General features: G+C 35.2%; 1 protein-coding gene across 2 annotated transcripts in view; it reads left to right on the forward strand.

The window, feature by feature from the left end:
- tcf25 (TCF25 ribosome quality control complex subunit) overlaps positions 1 to 27,205 on the forward strand; it is a 229,729-nt gene that overhangs the window by 150,913 nt on the left and 51,611 nt on the right. For both annotated transcript variants that reach the window (XM_089135406.1, XM_089135407.1), the window contains one exon: positions 22,183 to 22,342. In XM_089135406.1, the coding sequence (XP_088991532.1) occupies positions 22,183 to 22,342 (160 nt within the window). The remainder of the gene's footprint in view (positions 1 to 22,182; positions 22,343 to 27,205) is intronic.

The following is a 27,205-nucleotide window of genomic DNA, read 5'->3' on the forward strand; positions in this document are numbered from 1 at the left end:
ATTAGCATGTAGCTAGCATCATAATAACATGATTAGCATGTTGCTAGCATCATGCTAGCATGTTTTTAGCAAGAAGCTAGCATGATTAGCATGTAGCTAGCATCATGCTAGCATGATTAGCATGTAGCTAGCATCATGCTAGCATGTTTTTAGCAAGAAGCTAGCATGATTAGCATGTAGCTAGCATCATGCTAGCATGATTAGCATGTAGCTAGCATCATGCTAGCATGTTTTTAACAAGAAGCTAACATGATTAGCGGAAAGCTAGCATGATTAGCATGTTATTAGCATCAAGAAAGAACGAAAGAGAAAGAAAGAATTTTTAGAAAGAAAGATGCATAGATTAGTTAGAAAGAAAGATGGATAGATTTGTTAAAAAGAAAGAAAGAAAGAAAGAAAGAAAGAAAGAAAGAGAAAGAAAGTATTGTTAGAAAGAAAGATGGATAGATTACTTGGGTAGAAAGAAAGAACGATAGATTTGTTAGAAAGAAAGATGGATAGATTAGTTAGAAAGAAAGATGGATAGATTTGTTAGAAAGAAAGATTGATAGAATTGTTAGAAAGAAAGATGGATAGATTAGTAAGAAAGAAAGATGGATAGATTAGTTAGAAAGAAAGATGGATAGATTTGTTAGAAAGAAAGATGGATAGATTAGTTAGAAAGAAAGATGGATAGATTTGTTAGAAAGAAAGATGGATAGATTAGTTAGAAAGAAAGATGGATAGATTAGTTAGAAAAAAAGATGGATAGATTTGCTAGAAAGAAAGATGGATAGATTTGTTAGAAAGAAAGATGGATAGATTAGTTAGAAAGAAAGATGGATAGATTAGTTAGGTAGAAAGAAAGATGGATAGATTAGGTAGAAAGAAAGATGGATAGATTTGTTAGAAAGAAAGATGGATAGATTAGTTAGAAAGAAAAATGGATAGATTAGTTAGGTAGAAAGAAAGATGGATAGATTAGGTAGAAAGAAAGATGGATAGATTAGGTAGAAAGAAAGATGGATAGATTATGTAGAAAGAAAGATGGATAGATTATGTAGAAAGAAAGATGGATAGATTAGGTAGAAAGAAAGATGGATAGATTTGTTAGAAAGAAAGATGGATAGATTAGTTAGAAAGAAAGATGGATAGATTAGTTAGAAAGAAAGATGGATAGATTAGTTAGAAAGAAAGATGGATAGATTTGTTAGAAAGAAAGATGGATAGATTTGTTAGAAAGAAAGATGGATAGATTAGTTAGAAAGAAAGATGGATAGATTTGTTAGAAAGAAAGATGGATAGATTAGTTAGAAAGAAAGATGGATAGATTTGTTAGAAAGAAAGATGGATAGATTTGTTAGAAAGAAAGATGGATAGATTAGTTAGAAAGAAAGATGGATAGATTAGTTAGGTAGAAAGAAAGATGGATAGATTTGTTAGAAAGAAAGATGGATAGATTAGTTAGGTAGAAAGAAAGATGGATAGATTTGTTAGAAAGAAAGATGGATAGATTAGTTAGAAAGAAAGATGGATAGATTAGTTAGGTAGAAAGAAAGATGGATAGATTTGTTAGAAAGAAAGATGGATAGATTTGTTAGAAAGAAAGATGGATAGATTAGTTAGAAAGAAAGATGGATAGATTTGTTAGAAATAAAGATGTATAGATTTGTTAGAAAGAAAGATGGATAGATTTGTTAGAAAGAAAGATGGATAGATTAGTTAGGTAGAAAGAAAGATGGATAGATTAGGTAGAAAGAAAGATGGATAGATTTGTTAGAAAGAAAGATGGATAGATTTGTTAGAAAGAAAGATGGATAGATTTGTTAGAAAGAAAGATGGATAGATTAGTTAGAAAGAAAGATGGATAGATTAGTTAGGTAGAAAGAAAGATGGATAGATTAGGTAGAAAGAAAGATGGATAGATTTGTTAGAAAGAAAGATGGATAGATTAGTTAGAAAGAAAGATGGATAGATTTGTTAGAAAGAAAGATGGATAGATAGATAGATAGATAGATAGATAGATAGATAGATAGATAGATAGATAGATAGATAGATAGATAGATAGTTCATTAGTTCATATAGAATGGTAGTTTAATTGAGTCTAGGGCTTCAGGGAATTTAGATTTGAGTTTTTGTTGTACGCTATTGGGCCACCGTAGTCTTGGCTCAATTTGACCATGCTGCAATGAAAGTCAATGGGATTTTTATGATTTTTAATATTAATTTTTAAGAAATCTGAAAGTCGAATCAGTCTAAAAAGATATAGCACACTAAGTCAGAACAGTCTGAAGGTCTGACCCGAGTTTGGAGTTTGTAGAGTTAAAGCTCTAGGAGGAGTTAGAGTCAGAAAATTTTGAGTAAGAAGAATAATAATAACTAGAAAAAAAAGTTTGATGACAAACTTTAAGTTGGCTTGAGAAAGCCGGACCAGAGCGTTTGAAGTTTTGAAGTTTGAATGAAGTTTTAAAGATAGATTAGAAAGAAAGAAAGAAAGATGGATAGATTAGTTAGAAAGAAATATAGATAGATAGATAGATAGATAGATAGATAGATAGATAGATAGATAGATAGATAGATGTTTTCGGCAAGAATCTAACATGATTAGCATGTAGCTAGCTTGATGCTAATTTGATTAGCATGTAGTTAAGATGATTAGCATGTTGTTAGCATGATTAGCATGTAGCTAGCATCATAATAGCATGATTAGCATGTTGCTAGCATCATACTAACGTGTTTTTATCAAGAAGCTAGCATGACTAGCATGTAGCTAGCATCATGCTAACCTGATTAGCATGTTGCTAGCATCATGCTAGCATGTTTTAGCAAGAAGCTAGAATGATTAGCATGTAGCTAGCATCATGCTAGCATGATTAGCATGTTGCTAGCATCATGTTAGCATGTTTTTAGCAAGAAGCTAGCATGATTAGCATGTAGCTAGCATCATGCTACCATGATTAGCATGTAGCTAGCATCATAATAACATTATTAGCATGTTGTTAGCATCATGCTAACATGTTTTTAGCAAGAAGCTAACATCATTAGCATGTAGCTAGCATCAAGCTAGCATGATAAGCATGTTTTTAGCAAGAAGCTAGCATGACTAGCATGTAGCTAACATTATAATAGCATGATTAGCATGTTGCTAGCATCATGCTAGCATGTTTTTAGCAAGAAGCTAGCATGATTAGCATGTAGCTAACATCATAATAGCATGATTAGCATGTTGCTAGCATTATGCTAGCATGTTTTTAGCAAGAAGCTAACATGATTAGCATGTAGCTAGCATCAAGCTAGCATGATTAGCATGTTTTTAGCAAGAAGCTAGCATGACTAGCATGTAGCTAACATCATAATAGCATGATTAGCATGTTGCTAGCATCATGCTAACATGTTTTTAGGAAGAAGCTAGCATGATTAGCATGTAGCTAGCATCATGCTAGCATGATTAGCATGTTGCTAGCAAGAAGCTAGCATGATTAACATGTAGCTAGCATCATGCTAGCATGATTAGCATGTAGCTAGCATCATAATAACATGATTAGCATGTTGCTAGCATCATGCTAGCATGTTTTTAGCAAGAAGCTAGCAGGATTAGCATGTAGCTAGCATCATGCTAGCATGATTAACATGTAGCTAGCATCATAATAACATGATTAGCATGTTGCTAGCATCATGCTAGCATGTTTTTAGCAAGAAGCTAGCATGATTAGCATGTAGCTAGCATCATGCTAGCATGATTAGCATGTAGCTAGCATCATGCTAGCATGTTTTTAGCAAGAAGCTAGCATGATTAGCATGTAGCTAGCATCATGCTAGCATGATTAGCATGTAGCTAGCATCATGCTAGCATGTTTTTAACAAGAAGCTAACATGATTAGCAGAAAGCTAGCATGATTAGCATGTTATTAGCATCAAGAAAGAAAGAAAGAACGAAAGAGAAAGAAAGAATTTTTAGAAAGAAAGATGCATAGATTAGTTAGAAAGAAAGATGGATAGATTTGTTAGAAAGAAAGCTGGATAGATTAGTTAGAAAGAAACATGGATAGATTTGTTAGAAAGAAAGAAAGAAAGAAAGAAAGAAAGAAAGAAAGAAAGAAAGAAAGAAAGAAAGAAAGAAAGAGAAAGAAAGTATTGTTAGAAAGAAAGATGGATAGATTACTTGGGTAGAAATAAAGAACGATAGATTTGTTAGAAAGAAAGATGGATAGATTAGTTAGAAAGAAAGATGTATAGATTTGTTAGAAAGAAAGATGGATAGAATTGTTAGAAAGAAAGATGGATAGATTAGTTAGGTAGAAAGAAAGAACGATAGATTTGTTAGAAAGAAAGAACGATAGATTATTTAGAAAGAAAGATGGATAGATTAGTTAGAAAGAAAGATGGATAGATTAGTAAGAAAGAAAGATGGATAGATTAGTTAGAAAGAAAGATGGATAGATTAGTTAGAAAAAAAGATGGATAGATTTGCTAGAAAGAAAGATGGATAGATTTGTTAGAAAGAAAGATGGATAGATTTGTTAGAAAGAAAGATGGATAGATTAGTTAGGTAGAAAGAAAGATGGATAGATTAGGTAGAAAGAAAGATGGATAGATTTGTTAGAAAGAAAGATGGATAGATTAGTTAGAAAGAAAAATGGATAGATTAGTTAGGTAGAAAGAAAGATGGATAGATTATGTAGAAAGAAAGATGGATAGATTTGTTAGAAAGAAAGATGGATAGATTAGTTAGAAAGAAAAATGGATAGATTTGTTAGAAAGAAAGATGGATAGATTAGGTAGAAAGAAAGATGGATAGATTTGTTAGAAAGAAAGATGGATAGATTAGTTAGAAAGAAAAATGGATAGATTAGTTAGGTAGAAAGAAAGATGGATAGATTAGGTAGAAAGAAAGATGGATAGATTAGGTAGGTAGAAAGAAAGATGGATAGATTAGGTAGAAAGAAAGATGGATAGATTTGTTAGAAAGAAAGATGGATAGATTAGTTAGAAAGAAAAATGGATAGATTTGTTAGAAAGAAAGATGGATAGATTAGGTAGAAAGAAAGATGGATAGATTTGTTAGAAAGAAAGATGGATAGATTAGTTAGGTAGCAAGAAAGATGGATAGATTTGTTAGAAAGAAAGATGGATAGATTAGTTAGGTAGCAAGAAAGATGGATAGATTTGTTAGAAAGAAAGATGGATAGATTAGGTAGAAAGAAAGATGGATAGATTAGGTAGAAAGAAAGATGGATAGATTAGGTAGAAAGAAAGATGGATAGATTAGGTAGAAAGAAAGATGGATAGATTTGTTAGAAAGAAAGATGGATAGATTAGTTAGAAAGAAAGATGGATAGATTTGTTAGAAAGAAAGATGGATAGATTTGTTAGAAAGAAAGATGGATAGATTTGTTAGAAAGAAAGATGGATAGATTAGTTAGGTAGAAAGAAAGATGGATAGATTTGTTAGAAAGAAAAATGGATAGATTAGTTAGGTAGCAAGAAAGATGGATAGATTTGTTAGAAAGAAAGATGGATAGATTAGGTAGAAAGAAAGATGGATAGATTAGGTAGAAAGAAAGATGGATAGATTAGGTAGAAAGAAAGATGGATAGATTAGGTAGAAAGAAAGATGGATAGATTTGTTAGAAAGAAAGATGGATAGATTAGTTAGAAAGAAAGATGGATAGATTTGTTAGAAAGAAAGATGGATAGATTTGTTAGAAAGAAAGATGGATAGATTTGTTAGAAAGAAAGATGGATAGATTAGTTAGGTAGAAAGAAAGATGGATAGATTAGGTAGAAAGAAAGATGGATAGATTTGTTAGAAAGAAAGATGGATAGATTAGTTAGGTAGAAAGAAAGATGGATAGATTAGGTAGAAAGAAAGATGGATAGATTAGGTAGAAAGAAAGATGGATAGATTAGGTAGAAAGAAAGATGGATAGATTTGTTAGAAAGAAAGATGGATAGATTAGGTAGAAAGAAAGATGGATAGATTAGGTAGAAAGAAAGATGGATAGATTAGGTAGAAAGAAAGATGGATAGATTTGTTAGAAAGAAAGATGGATAGATTAGGTAGAAAGAAAGATGGATAGATTAGTTAGAAAGAAAGATGGATAGATTTGTTAGAAAGAAAGATGGATAGATTTGTTAGAAAGAAAGATGGATAGATTTGTTAGAAAGAAAGATGGATAGATAGATAGATAGATAGATAGATAGATAGATAGATAGATAGATAGATAGATAGATAGATAGATAGATAGATAGATAGATAGATAGATAGATAGATAGTTCATTAGTACATATAGAATGGTAGTTTAATTGAGTCTAGGGCTTCAGGGAATTTAGATTTGAGTTTTTGTTGTACGCTATTGGGCCACCGTAGTCTTGGCTCAATTTGACCATGCTGCAATGAAAGTCAATGGGATTTTTATGATTTTTAATATTAATTTTTAAGAAATCTGAAAGTCGAATCAGTCTAAAAAGATATAGCACACTAAGTCAGAACAGTCTGAAGGTCTGACCCGAGTTTGGAGTTTGTAGAGTTAAAGCTCTAGGAGGAGTTAGAGTCAGAAAATTTTGAGTAAGAAGAATAATAATAACTAGAAAAAAAAGTTTGATGACACAAACTTTAAGTTGGCTTGAGAAAGCCGGACCAGAGCGTTTGAAGAATCTTGAAGTTTGAATGAAGTTTTAAAGATGGAATTAGAAAGAAAGAAAGAAAGAAAGAAAGAAAGATAGATTAGTTAGAAAGATAGATAGATAGACAGATAGATAGATAGATAGATAGATAGATAGATAGATAGATAGATAGATAGATAGATAGATAGATAGATAGATAGATGTTTTTGGCAAGAAACTAACATGATTAGCATGTAGCTAGCTTGATGCTAATATGATTAGCATGTAGTTAAGATGATTAGCATGTTGTTAGCGTGATTAGCATGTTGCTAGCATCATGCTAGCATGTTTTTAACAAGAAGCTAGCATGACTAGCATGTAGCTAGCATCATGCTAGCATGATTAGCATGTTACTAGCATCATGCTAGCATGATTAGCATGTTACTAGCATCATGCTAGCATGTTTTAACAAGAAGCTAGCATGATTAGCATGTAGCTAGCATCATAATAGCATGATTAGCATGTTGCTAGCATCATGCTAGCATGTTTTAACAAGAAGCTAGCATGATTAGCATGTAGCTAGCATCATAATAGCATGATTAGCATGTTGCTAGCATCATGCTAACATGTTTTTAACAAGAAGCTAGCATGACTAGCATGTAGCTAGCATCATGCTAGCATGATTAGCATGTTGCTAGCATCATGCTAGCATGTTTTTAGCAAGAAGCTAACATGATTAGCATGTAGCTAGCATCATGCTAGCATGATTAGCATGTTGCTAGCATCATGCTAGCATGTTTTTAGCAAGAAGCTAACATGATTAGCATGTAGCTAGCATCATGTTAGCATGATTAGCATGTAGCTAGCATCATAATGACATGATTAGCATGTTGCTAGCATCATGCTAGCATGTTCTTAGCAAGAAGCTAGCATGATTAGCATGTAGCTAGCATCATGCTAGTCTCGCGTAGCCAGACCTTCAGACTGACGGCTGAAGGTCTGGAATTCATAGCAGCTTTCTTTGGCCAAGGCCCGCCCATAAGGCCGTTTGACCGACATGTCAAACAACCAATTACAGTTCGTTTCATTCAGCGTCACGTTTCGGGGCGTCGAAATGTCCCCACAACATCAGACCGGCGTGCAACAAGTCAGTCAGCAGCAGTCACCGGAGGCGCTCGTTAACAACGGTCCGCGTTATTAAATTCACCCACGAACTCGCGCTCATGTCCATCTTATGCCCGCTTTGTCACACGGCCAGTTCAACCTCGTATAAATCAGGTTATGTGTGTAAATCACGTGCTCACGAGCGCTCACTCAGACACACTGTCCCCGGCGCTGCTCGTGCGTCACAGTTATGTTCATAAAGCGCTCCCCGTTCACAGTAACCGGCTCGTCTCATTCAAAACAGCCAGCTGTAACGTTAGCTGTCAGCGAGCCGCCGCACATTGAATACTCGCAGTCAAACGTTTGACTCTGCAGTATCTTATGCACCTTATAATCCAGTGTGCGCCCGAATACTGAATCTCGGCCAGCTGCGATGTCAGCGTCTGTTGTTTCATGTTTGCCCACAAACGCGGCTGATATCCCCTTCGCAATTAAGTACTTCACTTGATCTTCCATAATTGATAGGAGGGGACATACAACTACGTTTAGCTGATCTTGATTAATGCTCATTGTCACTCATAAACACAACAGTTTTTCTTCCGCAATCACACTTCTGCGCTTTGTTTCCCGGCGGACCGAAAATAAACGCGACACTGACGCCCCCCGGAAATCCGATAAAATTCAACCAATCAGATGACGACTTCGACATTCCTGAAGTGTTTCCAGTTAAGTGTACCATATGCATCAGACGTTTAGCCAACGTTCCGTGGGCGTGACGTCTGAGGCTGAGACTAGCATCATGCTAGCATGATTAGCATGTTGCTAGCAAGAAGCTAACATGATTAGCATGTAGCTATCATCATGTTAGCATGATTAGCATGTTGCTAACATCATGCTAGTATTTTTTTAGCAAGAAGCTAGCATGATTAGCATGTAGCTAGCATCATGGTAGCATGATTAGCCTGTAGCTAGCATCATGTTAGCATGATTAGCATGTAGCTAGCATCATGCTAGCATGTTTTTAGCAAGAAGCTAGCATGATTAGCATGTACCTAGCATCATGCTAGCATGATTAACATGTTGCTAGCAAGAAGCTAACATGATTAGCATGTAGCTATCATCATGCTAGCATGATTAGCATGTTGCTAGCATCATGCTAGCATGTTTTAGCAAGAAGCTAGCATGATTAGCAAGTAGCTAGCATCATGCTAGCATGATTAGCATGTAGCTAGCATCATGCTAGCATGATTAGCATGTAGCTAGCATCATGCTAGCATGTTTTTAACAAGAAGCTAGCATGATTAGCATGTAGCTAGCATGATTAGCATGTAGCTAGCATCATGCTAGCATGTTTTTAGCAAGAAGCTAACATGATTAGCATAAAGCTAGCATGATTAGCATGTTATTAGCATCAAGAAAGAAAGAAAGAAAGAAAGAAAGAAAGAAAGAAAGAAAGAAAGAAAGAAAGAAAGAAAAAGATTTGTTTGAAAGAAAGAAAGAAAGTTGGAATTGTTAGAAAGAAAGAAAGAAAGAAAGAATTGTTATAAAGAAAGATGGATAGATTAGTTAGAAAGAAAGATGGATAGATTTGTTAGAAAGAAAGAAAGAAAGAAAGAAAGAAAGAAAGAAAGATGGATAGATTAGTTAGGTAGAAAGAAAGAACGATAGATTTGTTAGAAAGAAAGATTGATAGATTTGTTAGAAAGAAAGATGGATAGATTAGTTAGAAAGAAAGATGGATAGATTTGTTAGAAAGAAAGATGGATAGATTAGTTAGAAAGAAAGATGGATAGATTTGTTAGGTAGAAAGAAAGATGGATAGATTAGTTAGAAAGAAAGATGGATAGATTAGTTAGAAAGAAAGATGGATAGATTTGTTAGGTAGAAAGAAAGAACGATAGATTAGTTAGAAAGAAAGATGGATAGATTTGTTAGAAAGAAAGATGGATAGATTAGTTAGAAAGAAAGATGGATAGATTAGTTAGGTAGAAAGAAAGAACGATAGATTAGTTAAAAAGAAAGATGGATAGATTTGTTAGAAAGAAAGATGGATAGATTTGTTAGAAAGAAAGATGGATAGATTAGTTAAAAAGAAAGATGGATAGATTTGTTAGAAAGAAAGATGGATAGATTTGTTAGAAAGAAAGATGGATAGATTTGCTAGAAAGAAAGATGGATAGATTAGTTAGAAAGAAAGATGGATAGATTAGTTAAAAAGAAAGATGGATAGATTTGTTAGAAAGAAAGATGGATAGATTTGCTAGAAAGAAAGATGGGTAGATTTGCTAGAAAGAAAGATGGATAGATTAGTTAAAAAGAAAGATGGATAGATTTGTTAGAAAGAAAGAAAGATGGATAGATTAGTTAGGTAGAAAGAAAGAACGATAGATTAGTTAGAAAGAAAGATGGATAGATAGATTTGCTAGAAAGAAAGATGGATAGATTAGTTAGAAAGAAAGATGGATAGATTTGTTAGAAAGAAAGATGGATAGATTTGTTAGAAAGAAAGATGGATAGATTTGTTAGAAAGAAAGATGGATAGATAGATTTGCTAGAAAGAAAGATGGATAGATTTGTTAGAAAGAAAGAATGATAGATTTGTTAAAAAAGAAAGATGGATAGATTTGTTAGAAAGAAAGATGGATAGATAGATAGATAGATAGATAGATAGATAGATAGATAGATAGATAGATAGATAGATAGAAAGATAGATAGATAGATAGATAGATAGATAGATAGATAGATAGATAGATAGATAGATAGATAGATAGATAGATAGATAGATAGATAGATAGTTCATTAGTACATATAGAATGGTAGTTTAATTGAGTCTAGGGCATCATGGAATTTCGATTTGAGTTTTTGTTGTACGCTATTGGGCCACCGTAGTCTTGGCTCAATTTGACCATGCTGCAATGAAAGTCAATGGGATTTTTATGATTTTTAATATTAATTTTTAAGAAATCTGAAAGTCGAATCAGTCTAAAAAGATATAGCAACTCGAGTCAGAACAGTCTGAAGGTCTGACCCGAGTTTGGAGTTTGTAGAGTTAAAGCTCTAGGAGGAGTTAGAGTCAGAAAATTTTGGGTCAGAAAAATAAGAAGAATAATAATAAGTTTAAATAGGATTTCAGTAAGTTGGCTTTCTCAAGCCAACTTAATAAGTTTAAATAGGATTTCAGTAAGTTGGCTTTCTCAAGCCAACTTAACTAGAAAAATTGCATTTCCTGCGGAATATGCGTGTGAATGCTTCAAAAGCTTAACTTAAATGCACAAACAAATGCAAAACAGTGCAAAAAAGAAAAAAGGCTTAATTCAAATGCATTTAATAAGCTGAAATGCAAAGAAAGAAAGAAAGAAAGAAAGAAAGAAAGAAAGAAAGATGGGTAGAAGGAAAAAAAGACAGATAGAAAGAGAAAGAAAGATAGATTATTAGAAATAAAGAAAAAGAAAGAAAGAAAGAAAGAAAGAAAGAAAGAAAGAAGGATTAGGTAGAAAGAAAAAAGAATGATAGATAGATAGATAGATAGATAGATAGATAGATAGATAGATAGATAGATAGATAGATAGATAGATAGATAGATAGATAGATAGATAGATAGATAGATAGATAGATAGATAGATAGATAGATTAGAAATAAAGAAAAAGAAAGAAAGAAAGAAAGATGGATTAGGTAGAAAGAAAGAAAGAAAGAAAGAAAGAAAGAAAGAAAGAAAGAAAGATGAATTAGGTAGAAAGAAAGAAAGAAAGAAAGAAAGAAAGAAAGAAAGAAAGAAAGAAAGAAAAATTAGGTAGAAAGAAAGAAAGAAAGAAAGTAAGAAAAAAGAAAGAAAGAAAGAAAGAAAGAAAGAAAGAAAGAAAGATTATTAGAAAAAGAAAGAAAGAAAGAAAAATAGATGATAGATAGATGAAAGAAAGAAAGAAAGCAATGATTAGTAAGAAAGAAATATGAATTTGAAAGAAAGAAAGAAAGAATTAGTTAGAAAGAAAGAAAGATGGATTTGAAAGGATGAAAAAAGAAAGAAAGGATTAGTTAGAAAGAAAGAAGGAAAGATATATTGGTTAGAAAGAAAGACAGATAGTATAGTTAGAAAGAAAGAAAGATTAGTTAGAAAGAAAGAAAGATAGATCAGTTAGAAAGATAGATAGTATAGCTAGAAAGAAAAGATTATTTAGAAAGAAAGATAGTATAGTTAGAAAGAAAGATAGATTATCTAGAAAGAAATAAAGATAGATTAGTTAGAAATATAGATGGATTAGTTAGTTAGATAGATAGATACATAGATAGATACACAGATAGATACATACATAGTCTATACATAGATAGATAGATCATTTGGACACAGAAAGTCAAATAGTTAAGACAGGCAGATGGATAGAAGAGGATAAAAGGAAGAGTAGAAAGGAGAAGAGATTATGAAAGGAGGGTAGAATAGGAGGACAGGAGGAGTAGAGGATTGGAGGAGGGAAGAGAGAGGGAGAACAGGAGAAGTAGAGGCATAAATGCAACAAAAACTTGTAGTATCCTTCAGAAAAGAGCTGAGTGACTTTCCACCAATCAGAACACAGGACCAGTTATGTGTGTCTCCCTTTGATCTTTGCTAATCAGCATCACCTGTGCAATCAGCTTTCCTATTTAGACAGAGGCCAAAATTGCTGATACTTGGCCTCGAACAAACCTTAATAGAGACAAAACTATAGGTTGTATTGGCGAAATGACCTGACCGTGAGCGAGACAAGGCCTTTGTGAACGATGTGATGTATTTTTTTTGTGGATAGAGTTAAAAAAAGGGACCACTTTGGCAAGTTAAAAAACTGGTTTGTATTGCTCTGATCACAAAAGTTTGACCTGAATTTATAATTGCTGCCAATGGAGGAATGTCTGTCACTCTTGTCCTTTGGAAGGACACAGTGAAAAAACTATAAGTCCCAGGGATTTACTAAACACATGAGAGGAACCACAACAAAAATACCTACGTTTCAAGTATAATTTTATGCCCAAAGAGTGAAAATTGTGGCCAGGCCAGCGATTTAAAAATTATTTTTTAGCATTAGGTTTCAAGCTGGCTCACTCTAGCACGTGCTCTAGCTCTGAACAGTCTCTCTCATTCACTCCCATTATAATTTCAGAAACGGGTTGAAAAACATCATGAGACTAAAGTAGAGATTGTGAAAAAAGTATAATAGATATCAAAAAGTTGAATACAACTTTAATAGCTTACAAATTTCTCAACATTTTAAAGTTTAAATGACAGAAATAGCTGAAAGTATGCAGAAGTTGTAGGCTTTGAAAGCAGAAGGAGCATAAAACAGAATTTGAAGAATTCTCCATTGACTTCCATGTTAAAAAATATGCACAAAAAGTTTAATAATTTAAAAATTATAAAGGTTATAAAAAAGAAAAGTAATAGCACACATGTCCTTGAAAAGCTGCACATTTTGATACTTGAATGGTTTTTGTAGCACAAAGTAGAGAGGAGAAGAAAGCGACCGAAAAACGTACGGAAGAATACGGAATAATAATAATAAGAAAGATTTGGATTTCAAGAGTGTGAATGCTTGAAGCATTCACACTAATAATAATAATAATAAGTTTAAATAGGATTTCAGTAAGTTGGCTTTCTCAAGCCAACTTAAAAATATCGAAACACTTTGGTAATTTTTTTGAGAGAAATGCTACTGGTCTTGTGCACTTCAGTGATGTATGCTAAGCTATGCTAAAAGTGGTGCCGCCAGAACCGGAGATTGGCTGAATGGATTCAAAAAAGGTAAAACTCAACAGTTTAACTCTGGGGGAGTTGTAAAATGAGCGTATTTCCAAAAAAAGTGAAGTATCCCTTTAAGTAAGGTCTTTATACACCACTGAAAACATAGTTATGTATATGATGTTGCATTTCTACTCCTAAATATTACTGAATGCACCTTTAAAAGTCATTAAACAACTCATTTGAACTTTTATACAATTATGATTTCATTTATTAAGATGTGTTGATTTTTTAAGAACAGCAACAAACATTTAAAATGAGACTAAATATCACGTGGGCCTGAATGAACTGTTTTACTCAAATTTTACAGAGGACTCTTTTCCATTAATTTGATACACGGCATGTTAGAGACACTGCTTTGTGTATTTAACATGAAAAACAAAATAACAAAGAAACAAGAAACAATATATTTGAGACAAAGATCTACAGCCTCCAGCAAAGTCTCGATGACATGGCCTGGAACAATGGCAACGGTCTGACATGTCCCCCTTCTCTCATCCCTGAGGCACAGAATGTGCAGCAATGCTCCAGTCATCTCATTTTGTAAATATTCAACCATGTTGGTCCCCACCTGTTGATAACACACAATCACTTAGTGTTGCAATGTAACTGAAATGCTAAACTTTTTTTGTGGATGTATACTTTTTTTTATTGCAAACATTACCAAATATGACAACATTTGAAAAACAAAGAAAATGTCTATTTACATTCAGTATTTGCAAACTGAATTATAGTAATAAAAGAGTAATTTGGACTAGTATTATCAACATTTAGGCAATACAAATCTAAATATTAGTGTAATGTTGATAGTGTCTACTTTAACATTAAAACATTTCTGAGTTTTCTGTTTTTTAAGATGGCGCTGTTGTGAATATAGCAAAAAAGATTATTTGGCAAAAATTCTTCGTGCACATTTGGGCCATGACCACTGTCTTAATACTAAATTAGTCTTAGTCTTAACAAGTTGAAATGGGTTTTCACAGTGGGAAAATGCTTAACTTAATTTGATATGAACTTATTTCTCCTTTCCTCAGTTGCTGTTTGTAAAGATTGCACGTCATACATTTACCAAAAAAAAACAAAAAAACTATCAAGCTCTTAAAAGCATTTTTTTTTTTTTGCAAAAATGATCCTGGTTCTGCCCGAGACATTACAGAAGACACACGCATGAGAGAACTTACCCCAGTCGGTGCTTCTGACGAGTAATTCTTAAAGGGGTGGTTTACTGCTTTTTTTTCTTTGCATGATTGTGTTTATGGGGTGCAATATAACATGTATTCGTGGTTTTTCTTTTTTTAAAAGTCTTATTTTTCATAAATTTCACCTTTATTGTAAGACATGTTCTCCTCTGAACGACTGGTTGACTTCCTGAGTCTATGAAACCACTCCCTCAGAAACAGGCAGTGGGCTCAGATTGGTTAGTTTGGGCTGGTGTGTTGTGAATGGCTAAACTGTAGCTCACGTTGTCCAGAAGGTTCACTCCCATTACCTTTACGGGCGAAACGTGCATGAGCTCCGGTCCAATGCAGAGCCGCTCTGGTCCAATGTACAGTAAATAATGGTGTCGATACTGCAGTATCAGAGCCAGATTCAGACCAAGAAAGCGGCGATGAAGAGAGTCAAGCAGAACCTCTCTAAACACGGCTCTTAAAAAAACGTTTCTGAATGGTAATTTGCCTATATTTTTTTAACTTTATACACGTTTGTTTTACACTGACTGGCTACTAACGTTATATACACAAACAGAGTCGGCATTGGTTTACGTTCTTGATCAAATCGAAAATAACGTCATAAAGTGTATATATATACATGAAAAGTACATTTAAAACATTAGTACTTATACAAAATTCAGGTCCATAATGTTTGTACTCGTTTGTCGTAGACTCAAAATAGCATAACTAGTAGCCTAGTGGCTATAAAGCCAGCGCTGGCATTTGATAAAACTAAAACACAAGGCTACGTCTGAAATTATACATGCAAATACATTTAAAATGAATAAGTTTTAGCCTACTTACAGGTTGTGGTCCAACAACTGCTGCCTCTGGTTTTAAAGTTGTAACTGCTTCATGTTTTAGTAACAGTTTCTTGTTGAATCCGGTGTTGAATTCGTGGAGATTCTGGAAGCTGTGTTCCGTAAAATGCGCAGCACAGAGAGCTAAATTACGATCGTCATTTTCAGGAACATAATCAAACATAAATTGTATCCATTGTTGACGAAGTACAGCGTCCGTGGGAAACTCGAACACAGAAGACCTGACAGCTGGGTGAACACAACACACTCGACGAGCCACAGAAATATTCCGGAGGGAGGGCTTGATGTAAATGTATGGGTTACTGATGTCTAAAACCCTGTTCTAGTCCCAATCGAGGCATTTTTGTAGCCATTAAACTTCCTGATTTTTAAAAGACGATATCTCTGCTTACATTGAACTTTGCAGCGCTGCGACTTTGCAGATACTATTCATGCACCAACAGCACCATTACACACTATTTAAAATGAAAAAAGTGAAATCGCAATCAACCCCCCCCCTTTAAATATGCCTACAGACTTTCCACACACAACTCACGACACAAGACTAATTTCCCGCAGTTTTTACTAAAACATACGGCGCTCGTACGGTTTCATTCAAAACACTTTCCTCACTTTTAAATACACAACGTCCACAATGAATACGATAATTAGGCTACGCGACGAATTTACCATTTAAACTGCATATTTCATAAAGGCTGCTGATATTGCTGGTTTACAGATAAGGATTTGACGATGTGGCATTTTGTCAAAAAAAATCTAACCGGCTAGCTGTTACTATTTAATGTTTTACAGAATAAATACGTTACCCCTCACACTTCCATATCAAAGACTGTATGCTGAACAGTGAAATTAGCTTGCTGTTACCACAGCTTGTTAAGTAAACATTCATATTAACTTACCATAAAAAACTGCCTGCTCCGAGTGACGTCCTCCTTGAGTCAGAAGTGAAGAATCACAGCTGGTTGGGTACGACAGTATGACGACAACAGGGAACCCATGAGCTGCCATATCTCTCCGCGCTTCTGCTGCGTCTTGGTAGAGATGGGTGCCATCATCATAAAACACCCGCATCTTCGCTGGATATGGGGTCTGAAATTTTTCAGTATTTTTTGGCACACGTCTGCGTTTTTTAAGCACTTCAACTGGAAAGTCATCGTCAACAAAGAAACGCATTTCATCACAGAATACTTCTTTTTTTTCTGCCATGCTTTCCAGAGAACCTCTTTTGTATGGTAGCTCCCAAACTTTACGATAGAGCGGGGCTTCCCCTGTGCACTGTCCAGCGTCAGAAAGGTCTAGCGCTTTTTTAAACATATTGTCCAGAAAAGGAACCATATCAGCCCCTTCCTTATTTTTGGGGGATCCCGTAAATCGAAGATTCTCCCTACGTGCACAACCCTCCTGGTCTATCAGCCTAGCTTCCAGCTTAGCTTGGCATTGGGCTAGCCTCTTAATTAGCATCAGTGCCACTGTCTCCGTTTACTCTGTTCTTCCCTCCGCTTCATCTAGTCTGTCGTTCACTCCTTCTATTTATTGTTTAATGTCCGCCAACTGCATGTTATTTTTTCTAAATTCACATAGTTCATAGATAGTAGTTAATAACACATAGAAGTTAATATACTATGGATCCATTTACCTGATATTTTCAAAGAAATTGTTAAATACAATTATGAGAGAAGTATGGAAAAGGCAGATATAATTTTTCGACCTTGGAGGAGGAACACTCTGACAATTCAAGGAAAAGTAACTCTGATTAATACATTAGTAATGCCACAATTTGCTTCTTCCTTCACCTAGCATAAAGTTCTTTAAACATTTTGAACAAAAAAAATCTAATTTATATGCAACAATAAACCAGATAAAATTACAAGGCAGTACCTGTATAATTCTTATGATAACGGTGAACTGAATTAAAAAAAAAATCTTCAAATGATGGACTGTTCCTTGAAAGCCTCCTGGGTTGCTAAATTTTTTCACAATGTATCACGAGCCAGAGATTATATTCAGCCTTTTCCTTCTTCTTGAACAATAGATTTCCTTTTTACCAATTAAAACAACACATATTGATAAACTATTTCAAAACAGTTTAAAAGAGTTATCACCATTCTTCAAGGATGCACTGAAAGCTTGGTTTAATTTCCAGTACCACCCTCCAGATACAATTCAAGATATTCAGACACAGTTGCTATGGATAAATTCAAACATTATGGTGGAGATGAAGGATTACACATTTTATTAAAGGGCACCTATTATGGAAAATTCACTTTTACATGGTGTTTGAACATAAATGTGTGTTGGCAGTGTGTGAGCAAAACCACCCTAGAACGATAAAATCCACCCAGTGTTTTTTTTTACAATCTCAATAAATCATATCCACTGTCTCAGAACGAGCTGTTCTGAGATTCAGCTCTTTGTGACGTAGAAAGTGAGAAAGGGGTTTGATTGACAGTGTGGTTGTGGCATAGACCCCCACCTCGGTGATCTGTACACACCATCCTCTATTGTTTCAACGACAGTCGGTAATATCTCTTGGAAACATAAATGTTCTGTCGTGGGTTAATCCTGTTGTTGTGGCTTAAAAGTTAATCCTCAAGTGTGGATCGTCGTCTACTGTTTGCGATCCACCGACACATCCAGTAACAGTAAGTGTATTTTATGAATTTTGAGCAAATAACTTGTTCAGTCGATGTCAGCTAATTCAATAACAAATGCGTCTAAAGTTGTTGTTGTCGTCGTCGTCCTAGGATGTCTGTTTATAATTTAAACCTTGTTTGTATAGTGTGTAACTGTACTTTTATAAATGTATATACAGTATATATATATATATATATATATATATATATAAAGATATTGTATTAAAAACTGCATATATGTTGTTGTCCTGTAAGTTAGCCATCTTCTCACATTTGCCACAGAAGCACCTGTATGACAAGCTAAACATGACGCAACAGGTCCCTCGTATAAATGTATTTCGCTTGTACATAGCAAACTTTATCACAGTATGTGTATGTAGTTTCAAAAAAGACAGCGTTAGCGCCAGCGTTAGTGTTGGTGTATGTCTGTGTGTGTGTGTTGCACATCCATAATTGCAAATGGGACGCGATTACAACTCTATACATAAATGTATCAAATAACCATACCAAGACGTACTGGTCCATTCTCATTTGTGTTTATTCTGCCGGAGTCTCTTCGTACTATTTATATATTCCGATTCAAACGTACGCTGAATGACATTCAAAACAGCGCGTCTCTCAGCCCGTCTGCTTAGAGTGACTGCCGATAGGTATCAAGTTACGCCCTCATCCAAAGGCATATATGCAGCTCATTTGCATTAAGGTGGTATACCTCCAAAACAGCTCATTTTTAAAGAGGCCCCAAAATGACATTTTCAAATGGTTATAATAAATTAACTGTGGGGTATTTTGAGCTGAAACTTCACAAATACATTCTGGGGACACCTGAGACCAATATTACATCTTGTAAAAAGGGGCATAATAGGTGCCCTTTAACATGTTTAATTTAGATTTCCAATACAATGGTGTTTTAGATGGAGAACGTGTCTGAAATGATGAGACCAGAAAATCTCTGCAAATGGTAGGAGTTCCCAGCGTGATATTCCTGACTGTCCTGTGACAGCACGAGAAGGCCAGGCCTTTCCTGTTCTCACGTCTCACCGTGTGAAAACTCCTGCTGAGCAAGTTTGAACACCTGTTATTTTAATTACTGAGACCATTTGCCTTTGAGTTCTAGGGTCTCATGCATTTACATTTGCTTTTTTTCACTGTCTACCTCTATGTAACCCTCCCCCTTTTGAAATGTATAAGAATAGTTCTGTATTTTAGTCTAGGCAGACAATTTCTTGAGATGACTACAGCGACGCAATAAAGAACTCCTGCGTGAAAGATACCTCAATGTCTCCTGGTCTGTTGCTTCTCTACTTTGGAAGAAAAAGTTCACTACAGAGACAAGCCATTGTTGTGGTAGGAATGTGTCAAAAATGGGTTAATTTTTGTTAATGGCCTTTTAGACTTATCTGGAGATTATATTTCTTGTGAAAATTTGAGAATTCTTTTGGCATTTCTCTCGATCGGTTACGATTCAACCAGCTGATTTATGCAATTCCTATAACTTTTTAGTAAATAAAATTGCAAAGTGGTACGAAGAATAAATTAATGGTTTGTCTCCCACCAACATGATGCCTAAAATTGTTGTCTGGTGTAAAGATAATAAAATAATATATATTTGGAATTTAAATATCACAGGCACTACACTTTTTCCACACAGAACCTGCCAGTTTTGGGAAGATTAAATTAATGATCCAATTTTGTGGAAGGATTATTTTAGAATAATTTATAGAACTACAGTTGATTCATATTACAGAATTTCAACTTCTTTTAATATTTTTTTTTATAAAAATTATTGCAACAAAAAAATCTTTATTCAAATGGCAGATAGAAAAAGGATCCCTGTTGCAGGTTCTGTGGGGATGAGGAGGACTTGATGCAGTTGTTTCATTTTTGCCCATATTTTGCCCCAAGTTTTGGGTCAGTATACAGTTATGGTTTGAGGATTGTATGGATATTATTTTACGAATCACACCTCAGAATATTTTATGTGTCTTTGAGGGTAAATGCACACATTTTTGAATATGATTAACTTGACGGGTAAAATGTTTATTTTTAAAGCTAAACTATATCAAATTTATGTATATATAAAATGTAAGAATACAGTCTATCTTCAGTATATCCTGGAAACAATTATAGCAACAAATAACAACAGAATAACTGAGCATGAAAAGAAATGGAATATCTGCTTGAGTTAGAGATATAAATATTAGGTGTACTTTCTTAAAAGTGTGCCATGTGTTATATCATAAATGTTTTGCAAATTGTATTGTATTTTGTTTATTGATTTTTTTATCAGTATTATTGATTTATTCTAATTTATAATGTATTTGATTTATTGTTTGCTTTGTGCTTCCTTTCTATGTATGGTTTGCTTTCCTGTCATAACACTATGAATGTGTGGATGGTTGTGATTGTGGTATGAATGCATGGGGCAGTGATTGGGGTGGGTGGGGGTTTTGAAGCTTGTCTTGTTGTTTTATTCTGTAAACAAGTAAAAATAAATTGAATAGAAGAGAATGTGTTCGTATTACTGGATCAAGTTCTGCTGAAAAAGATGCGTCTTCAGCCGTTTTTTTTTTTTAAATGTCTATGGAATCAGCAGCTCTGGTTGAGTTAGGCAGATCTTTCCACCAGCAGGGAACAGTCATGGTAAAGGTCCGAGAAAGAGATGTTGTGCCTCTTTGAGATGGTAACACAAGACGACATTCGCTTGCAGAGAGCAAGTTTATGGATGGCAGAGCCAGTGGTTGTTTTGAAGGAAAACGTCAGTGACTTGAATTTAATGCGAGTGGCAACTGGCAACCCGTGCAATTTTGTGAGCAGAGGAGTGACGTGTGCTCTCTTCGGCTCATTAAAGGGTTAGTTCACCCAAAAATGAAAATTAAGTCATTAATTACTCACCCCCATGCTGTACCAACCCCGTAAGACCTTTGTTCGTCTTCGGAACACAAATGAAGATATTTTTTATTAAATTTGAGAGGTAGATCACTGCTACATAGGCTGCCTAAGGGATCGAAACTTGACAGCCCAGAAAGTCAATGAAGAAAATGTTTAAATATTCCATATGACAACAGTGGCTCAACTATAAGTTTATCAAGTGACGAGAATACTTTTTGTGCAAAAAAACAAACAAAAATAACAACTTTATTCGACTATTCCTTTTCTTCCTTGTAGGCCTGAGACGAGAGTTCAAGAGATTTCCACAACGCATGTGTGAAAATTGCGATCTACTTCAACTACTTCAGTTCAGTTCTCGAACTGAATTAATGACTTAATTTTCATTTTTGGGTGAACTAACCCTTTAAAGACCACTCTGGCTGCAGAATTCCGGATCAGTTGCAGAGGTTCGACAGAGAAAGCTGGAAGACCGGCTTGGAGAGCATAAAAATATAAATAATCACGATTACACTTACATTTCTTTAAATCAGTTTTCATGAATGAATGGTTTGCTCTAACTGTTTCTCTGGTCTTTGTAAACCACACGCGCTTGCACCTCCTGCTTGCACCCCCTCCTCTACCTCTACTGCTTTTCCGGCAGTTCCTGGATGTCAATATTAAATTTACTGTCGAATTGGAAACGCTGAATTTGTGGAAGCGAATTTGTAAAGCGAAATAAAATGGACCGAAAATTGCCTGTTGAATATTATAGGTTGTGTTTTTAAACAGTTTCAACAGAATATTTTGGAAGTGAAATGAAAGGTGAATATGGATTATTGATTTTTTTAAAATGAAAATGTGTTTGAAATGCTTTGAATTGAAATATTCATAGCTTAAATGTTCAACCATGTTGAATTTTAGCCAAAAAACAATGCAAGTCCTAAAAATACAATGCATTAAAATGCAAGCATGGTTAATGTTTTTTTTATTTTTTTATTTTTTTACTTCCATTGGTGTGTATAACTTTAAATACACTGTACTTATTTGTAGGTTTTAATCTCTGACCAGTTACTGAAATATCTTTGTATACAAAAAATATTTTTGTTGAATAGTTGTCCTCAGTTCCTAAATAATACACTCTTCATACTATGATACTTTTACTTTGACTTTCTCTGCACTTCTGCTGTTTCAGGTCCATCGAAATCTGTCCCAGCTGCCAAACTTTTCCTTTTCTGTGGCTCTTTCCTACTATCACCTCAGCCAACAGGAAGACATTTCACCTGTGGAGAACCAACAACTGAAGCAGAAATCCAATGTGCTCCTGCAAAACGCTTTAATCATGTTTCCTGGGGGTGAGTTTCAAATCACTTTGACATTTCCCACTTTTATTTAAACTTAAGGAAATTATAAAAATAATGCAAAAATCCATATCATGACCCCTTTACGACTATCATAATTGCTTTCATAATTTTACTGTTGTCTTGCTATCAACAACACATGAGGATACCATTAGATGTGGTGTGAGTAAATTACCTAGGTATTACAGGGGAGGGGAGGAGGGGTGGGAGGGGGGCGTTAAATATCCAAGTAATTCGCTACTGTGAATCTAGAGTTTTTTTAACTGCTCCAATGAAATTTGTCCCTCTTTCTGAACAAAAATGCTTCACCGGTCCTCTGACGGCAAAGAAGCATCACAAAGCACAAATAAAGCTTGATGCTGACAAGGACTCCGTGACCTTCAAGTTCCTGGTACCCAAGCAACTGAATATGACAGCCCACCACTTGTTCTCAAAAACATCAAGACCTGTGTGTGTGAATGATGGCCTTACACTAGTGGTTCTCAACAGGGAAGTTAAAAGAACAGTGGGGGTCGTAGGAAGCAAGATATTTGAAAGGGGGTGTGCAGGTGTTAATGGGTAAAGGTATTCACAAGTTTAAATGTAACGCAAATTTTTGTTCATTTATTTGTAATTAACCCTCTGAGGTCTAGGGTGTATTTGGGGTCCTTGAGATGTTTTGAGATGACCTGAGATTTGTGCTTTTTTCAGTTGCTTATAAACCTATTAATGACACAGGTGAAATTACACTATATTTAGCAGAAACAGTGCTACCATAATATGTGAGCAACATGTATGTACATGTTTGTAGTTTTCGAGAGAATATTGTTTATGCGTGGTTATTGAAAAAACTAAAAATTAAAGTTTCTGAATTAAGGCGAGACACGGCAGGCAAAAACATCGTTTTTTTTTTCCACTGGTCAATTTTGAGATTTTGGGATATTTGACTTCAATAACATGTATTCTCTTAGACTTGTGTTGAAAAAAAGTCTGAAATACATATTTAGGTCTTTATTTTACTACACTTTGTCAGTTTGCGCCTGTAGATTTCTCATAAATTCAACAAAAGTTGCGTTCTAAATGATTGCGCTGCTCCGCGATCGCTGCATACACCCTGTCATCACATACAAAGCACATCTCTCTCCTTTCCAATGCTGTCAGGTCCAAATATGGTCATTTCCTTTTAATCAACATCCAATCGTGGAAGCAAAAGTGGGGATTTGTTTACCTCGGGGATTAACGTGATTCGTCAATCGTCACATGGTATGCTTTGACGCTTGCTGATTTGGTTTAGCTTTCCGTGGGACTTTCTGAATGAATGAATGAAAATGACTTCATGTCAGTCATCGAAAAGATTACAGCAGTTGTCACTTGCTAGGGGGAAAAGGAAAATTAGTGATGTATTACCCTGTGAAATGCCCTCGGGAAGCGCATCTGAACGCAAGCTGTCGATGGGAAGCCAATCTATAAATAAAGATGAAGCGCACGCAACACAACAGTGGCTGCTTATTTGGCAATGTTGTTTTATTCAGTTGTCATTTTTCATGTAAATTGTTATAAACAATAACTTGGCCAGTTATTTTGCTTGTTAGCAATGTTTTCATGTAGAAATGTGTGGAATTTTAGAATATAAATTTTTAAAGCCTGTTTTCTTAAAATTACTTTTTTCTCATACTCAAAGTCTGAAATCTCCACTTCAGTAGCACCTATATACACCAAACTTTCCAGTCTTGTACCTAGTTATATTATGAAGACATTTACAGAGGGATTTGTAAATATATTATTCCTAGCCTGATTTATGTAACATTTTATCCCAAAAAACATGGCGAAAATCATTTTTTTAAGACTATTGATGGTATATTCTGATTTACAGGATAACAAAAGTAGATATCCATAAATCCTTCTGTAATTTTTTCCCCATCTATTATATGAACACAATGAAAAAAAAAATTAAACCTGGCTTTATCCAATAGTCAGATTTCGTTGTTTTAAAGATATGCAAATTAGTGCATATTTAATCAGATAATGCCTCATTTGCATATTTAAACATTAAATTACAGAAAACTTGTAATACATTTTTTTCTCATCTTAATGTAGGTAATCAACTGGGAAAGTTTCAGGGTGATATCTGCTAGTTTAAAATTTTACCCTATTCACCTGTAGTGTCTCGCCTTAAAGGGATACTCCACCGGGTTTTCATATTAAACTATGTTATTCCCTTAATTAAGACGAGCTGATGCATACCTCTCTCGTCTCAGTGCGTGCACTCTATCGTTCTCTATTGCCGCAAAACTATGTTAGCACTTAGCTTAGCCCAGTGCATTAAATATGGGCCAAAAAGAAAAGTGACAAAACACTTCCTCGTTTTCCCTATTTAAACACAGTTACTCGATTAGTGTAACTCGAGCTAGGCTGGTGACACAAAATAAAACGTTGTGTTTTTCTAAGCGTTTCAAATTGATGACTATATTGTATGGCGGAATACCATAAAAAAGTGCTTTAGAGCACTTCAACTTGGCGCAATAATACCTTCACTCGTGAAAAGTCCTCTTACCGGCTCCCGCTTTGTCGCATGTCACGTTGGCTGCATTGACGGAAATAAGAGGGAGGGGGAGAGCGAGGAGTGAAGTGGAGTGACAACACTGGTGAATGTTACAAGGAGGCTAACAAACTTGAAATCTATTTGGGCTAATAAACCTCTTACCTCCACAGTTCTGTCACCATTTTGCTCTTCTGATATTTCTTTTAGTAGACGTATGATGGTTGACAGTCTGTCTCTCACTGTCTTGCAAGCATTATACCTACATGCCCACTGTGTTTCTCAGTCTTTGTAACTCTCTTGGGCCCCCCTGAAACATCTCCCTCTGTACCTCAAGCCATCTTTGGTGCACATATGACCCTGACACAAAAACATACAGTTTCTGCAAAAGAGAAAAGAAGCGATTAGATTCAGGGATGCATGTCACACTGTCGACTTATACTAAATTTAAACAATGCGCATTACAGTGCACATAAAAAGCTAAAGGGGCCTCTGATTTCATGCGTGCTTGCACACCTGTGTTTTTTCCGCTCATGACTGAGGCTCCGTCATATGCTTGCCCTACTAGCTGGTTTTTGTAGTCAATACCATGCTTCTGCAAAATTTGAATTATTTTCTGTGAAAGAGCTGTAGCATCAAGACGCTTTGCTGCCTCAAAGGCAAGGAAGCTCTCACATACTGACCCATTGTAATAGTATCTTATTACAAAGCACAACTGTTCTTTTTTGCTTAGGTCTTTTGTCTCATCAACCAAAATGCTGAAAGCCTCACTTTGGGAAACTTCACTAGTTACTGAAGTGCGGACAATTTCAGCTAGACAGTCAATTATTTCATTTTGTGTGTCATGCCCAAGATATGTTGCATTTTTTTGAGATGTCATTTTTCTTTTGACTGTGGGATTGTGTTTGGCTAGCAGTCCCATAATAGTGAGAACGTTTCCTTTATTCTCACCTTCTGATTCTTTATGTGCTCTCTGTGCTATGTTCTGCATAGCTGTGAGAAGCAGGGTTTCTCCAACAACTTTAATGTACTCTCTATTTTCCTTCACTAATTTATTGTATTCCGCATTTAAAGAGGCTGAGAGAGAGGATGTGATTGCAGTGGATTTTTCATGCTCTGCCCATGCTAACATTGCATTAGTATATGCTTCAGATTTGGCATGACCTAAAAATCCCCCATCTTTGAAGGTTGCCTTTTTCCAATGTTTGAACCCCTCTTCAGATGTAAATACTGAATCACCGGAAGAGGGGAGACTGAAGTGCCGGCAGGCATAACAGTAAGCAGAGTCTTTACTCTGAGAGTATTCCAGCCATTTATGTGTGTTGTACCAGTCTTTAGAAAAGCAGTGTCTTCTGTCCCCTTGATAGGTGCGGGGGAAGATTTTCAGATGTGGCTGCTTGGGCTGCTCTGCTTTTGACTGGGAGATATCTATAATGAAACAAGTGGCAAAATCAGTTATTCTCATATTAAAATAATAATGATAATATTAACAATAATAATAATAAGAACCTCTCATAATTATCAATCATAGCTGTAATAATGGCCTATAGGCATTTCTATTCAGACTAATAAAACTCAACTACTAATAAACATGAATCAAAAAGCTGCTTTAAGTGATTGTCATGACTTGCAATTTAATGGAAACACACTAAACAAAACATACATTTCTCCAGATGATGTTACTATCTAGGCTACCCATCAATTTTATTATTTGGGCCACGTGATCATGACTTCACCTGTTGGTCCAGGAACACGTCTAACACCTTCTTTTGCTGTGTCCTGCCACGCTTCTGTGACCAATGGTGCTGACTGTCCCTGGGCTGCTGCTGTCTGTTTTTCCTCATCATTGTGTTCTGTCACTAATGCTGGCTGTGTATCCTTGACACGTCTGTTCCTCTCCTCCATCCTCCTCTTCCTTCTCTTCCTCCTCCTCCTCACTATTACTAAGCCTCTGTTGCTCCCCTGCTATCTCTTTCACTCCTCCTTCTGTACTTTTCTTCTTAAAATAAGAAGAGATGTCTGTGGACTTTCTCTTCATTGTCTGAAAATTGACATAACATATACGAACATGCTAACGACGTTAGCTAGACAACGTTAACTCATGTCAAAACGTGTCAAAGATGCATCAAAAAGCTGCTGTAACAGTATGTAACCATTTCGCACTTAAAAATCATGTCACGACACATAATTCCCCGTCTTCTTTTACTAAAGATATTTTTTACTTATTTACTTACCGGTAGTCTTTGTCTTCTTTCTTAACCTCTTTCAAAATTGTTGACCGACAGCAGAGATGACGGGCACGCGCTGAGCTGTTGCTGTCTGAGCGCGCAACAGCGGCA

The sequence above is a fragment of the Pimephales promelas genome, chromosome 10 (assembly GCF_988280905.1).
Source record: "Pimephales promelas chromosome 10, fPimPro1.hap1.1, whole genome shotgun sequence".
NCBI classification, from domain to species: Eukaryota; Metazoa; Chordata; class Actinopteri; order Cypriniformes; family Leuciscidae; genus Pimephales; species Pimephales promelas.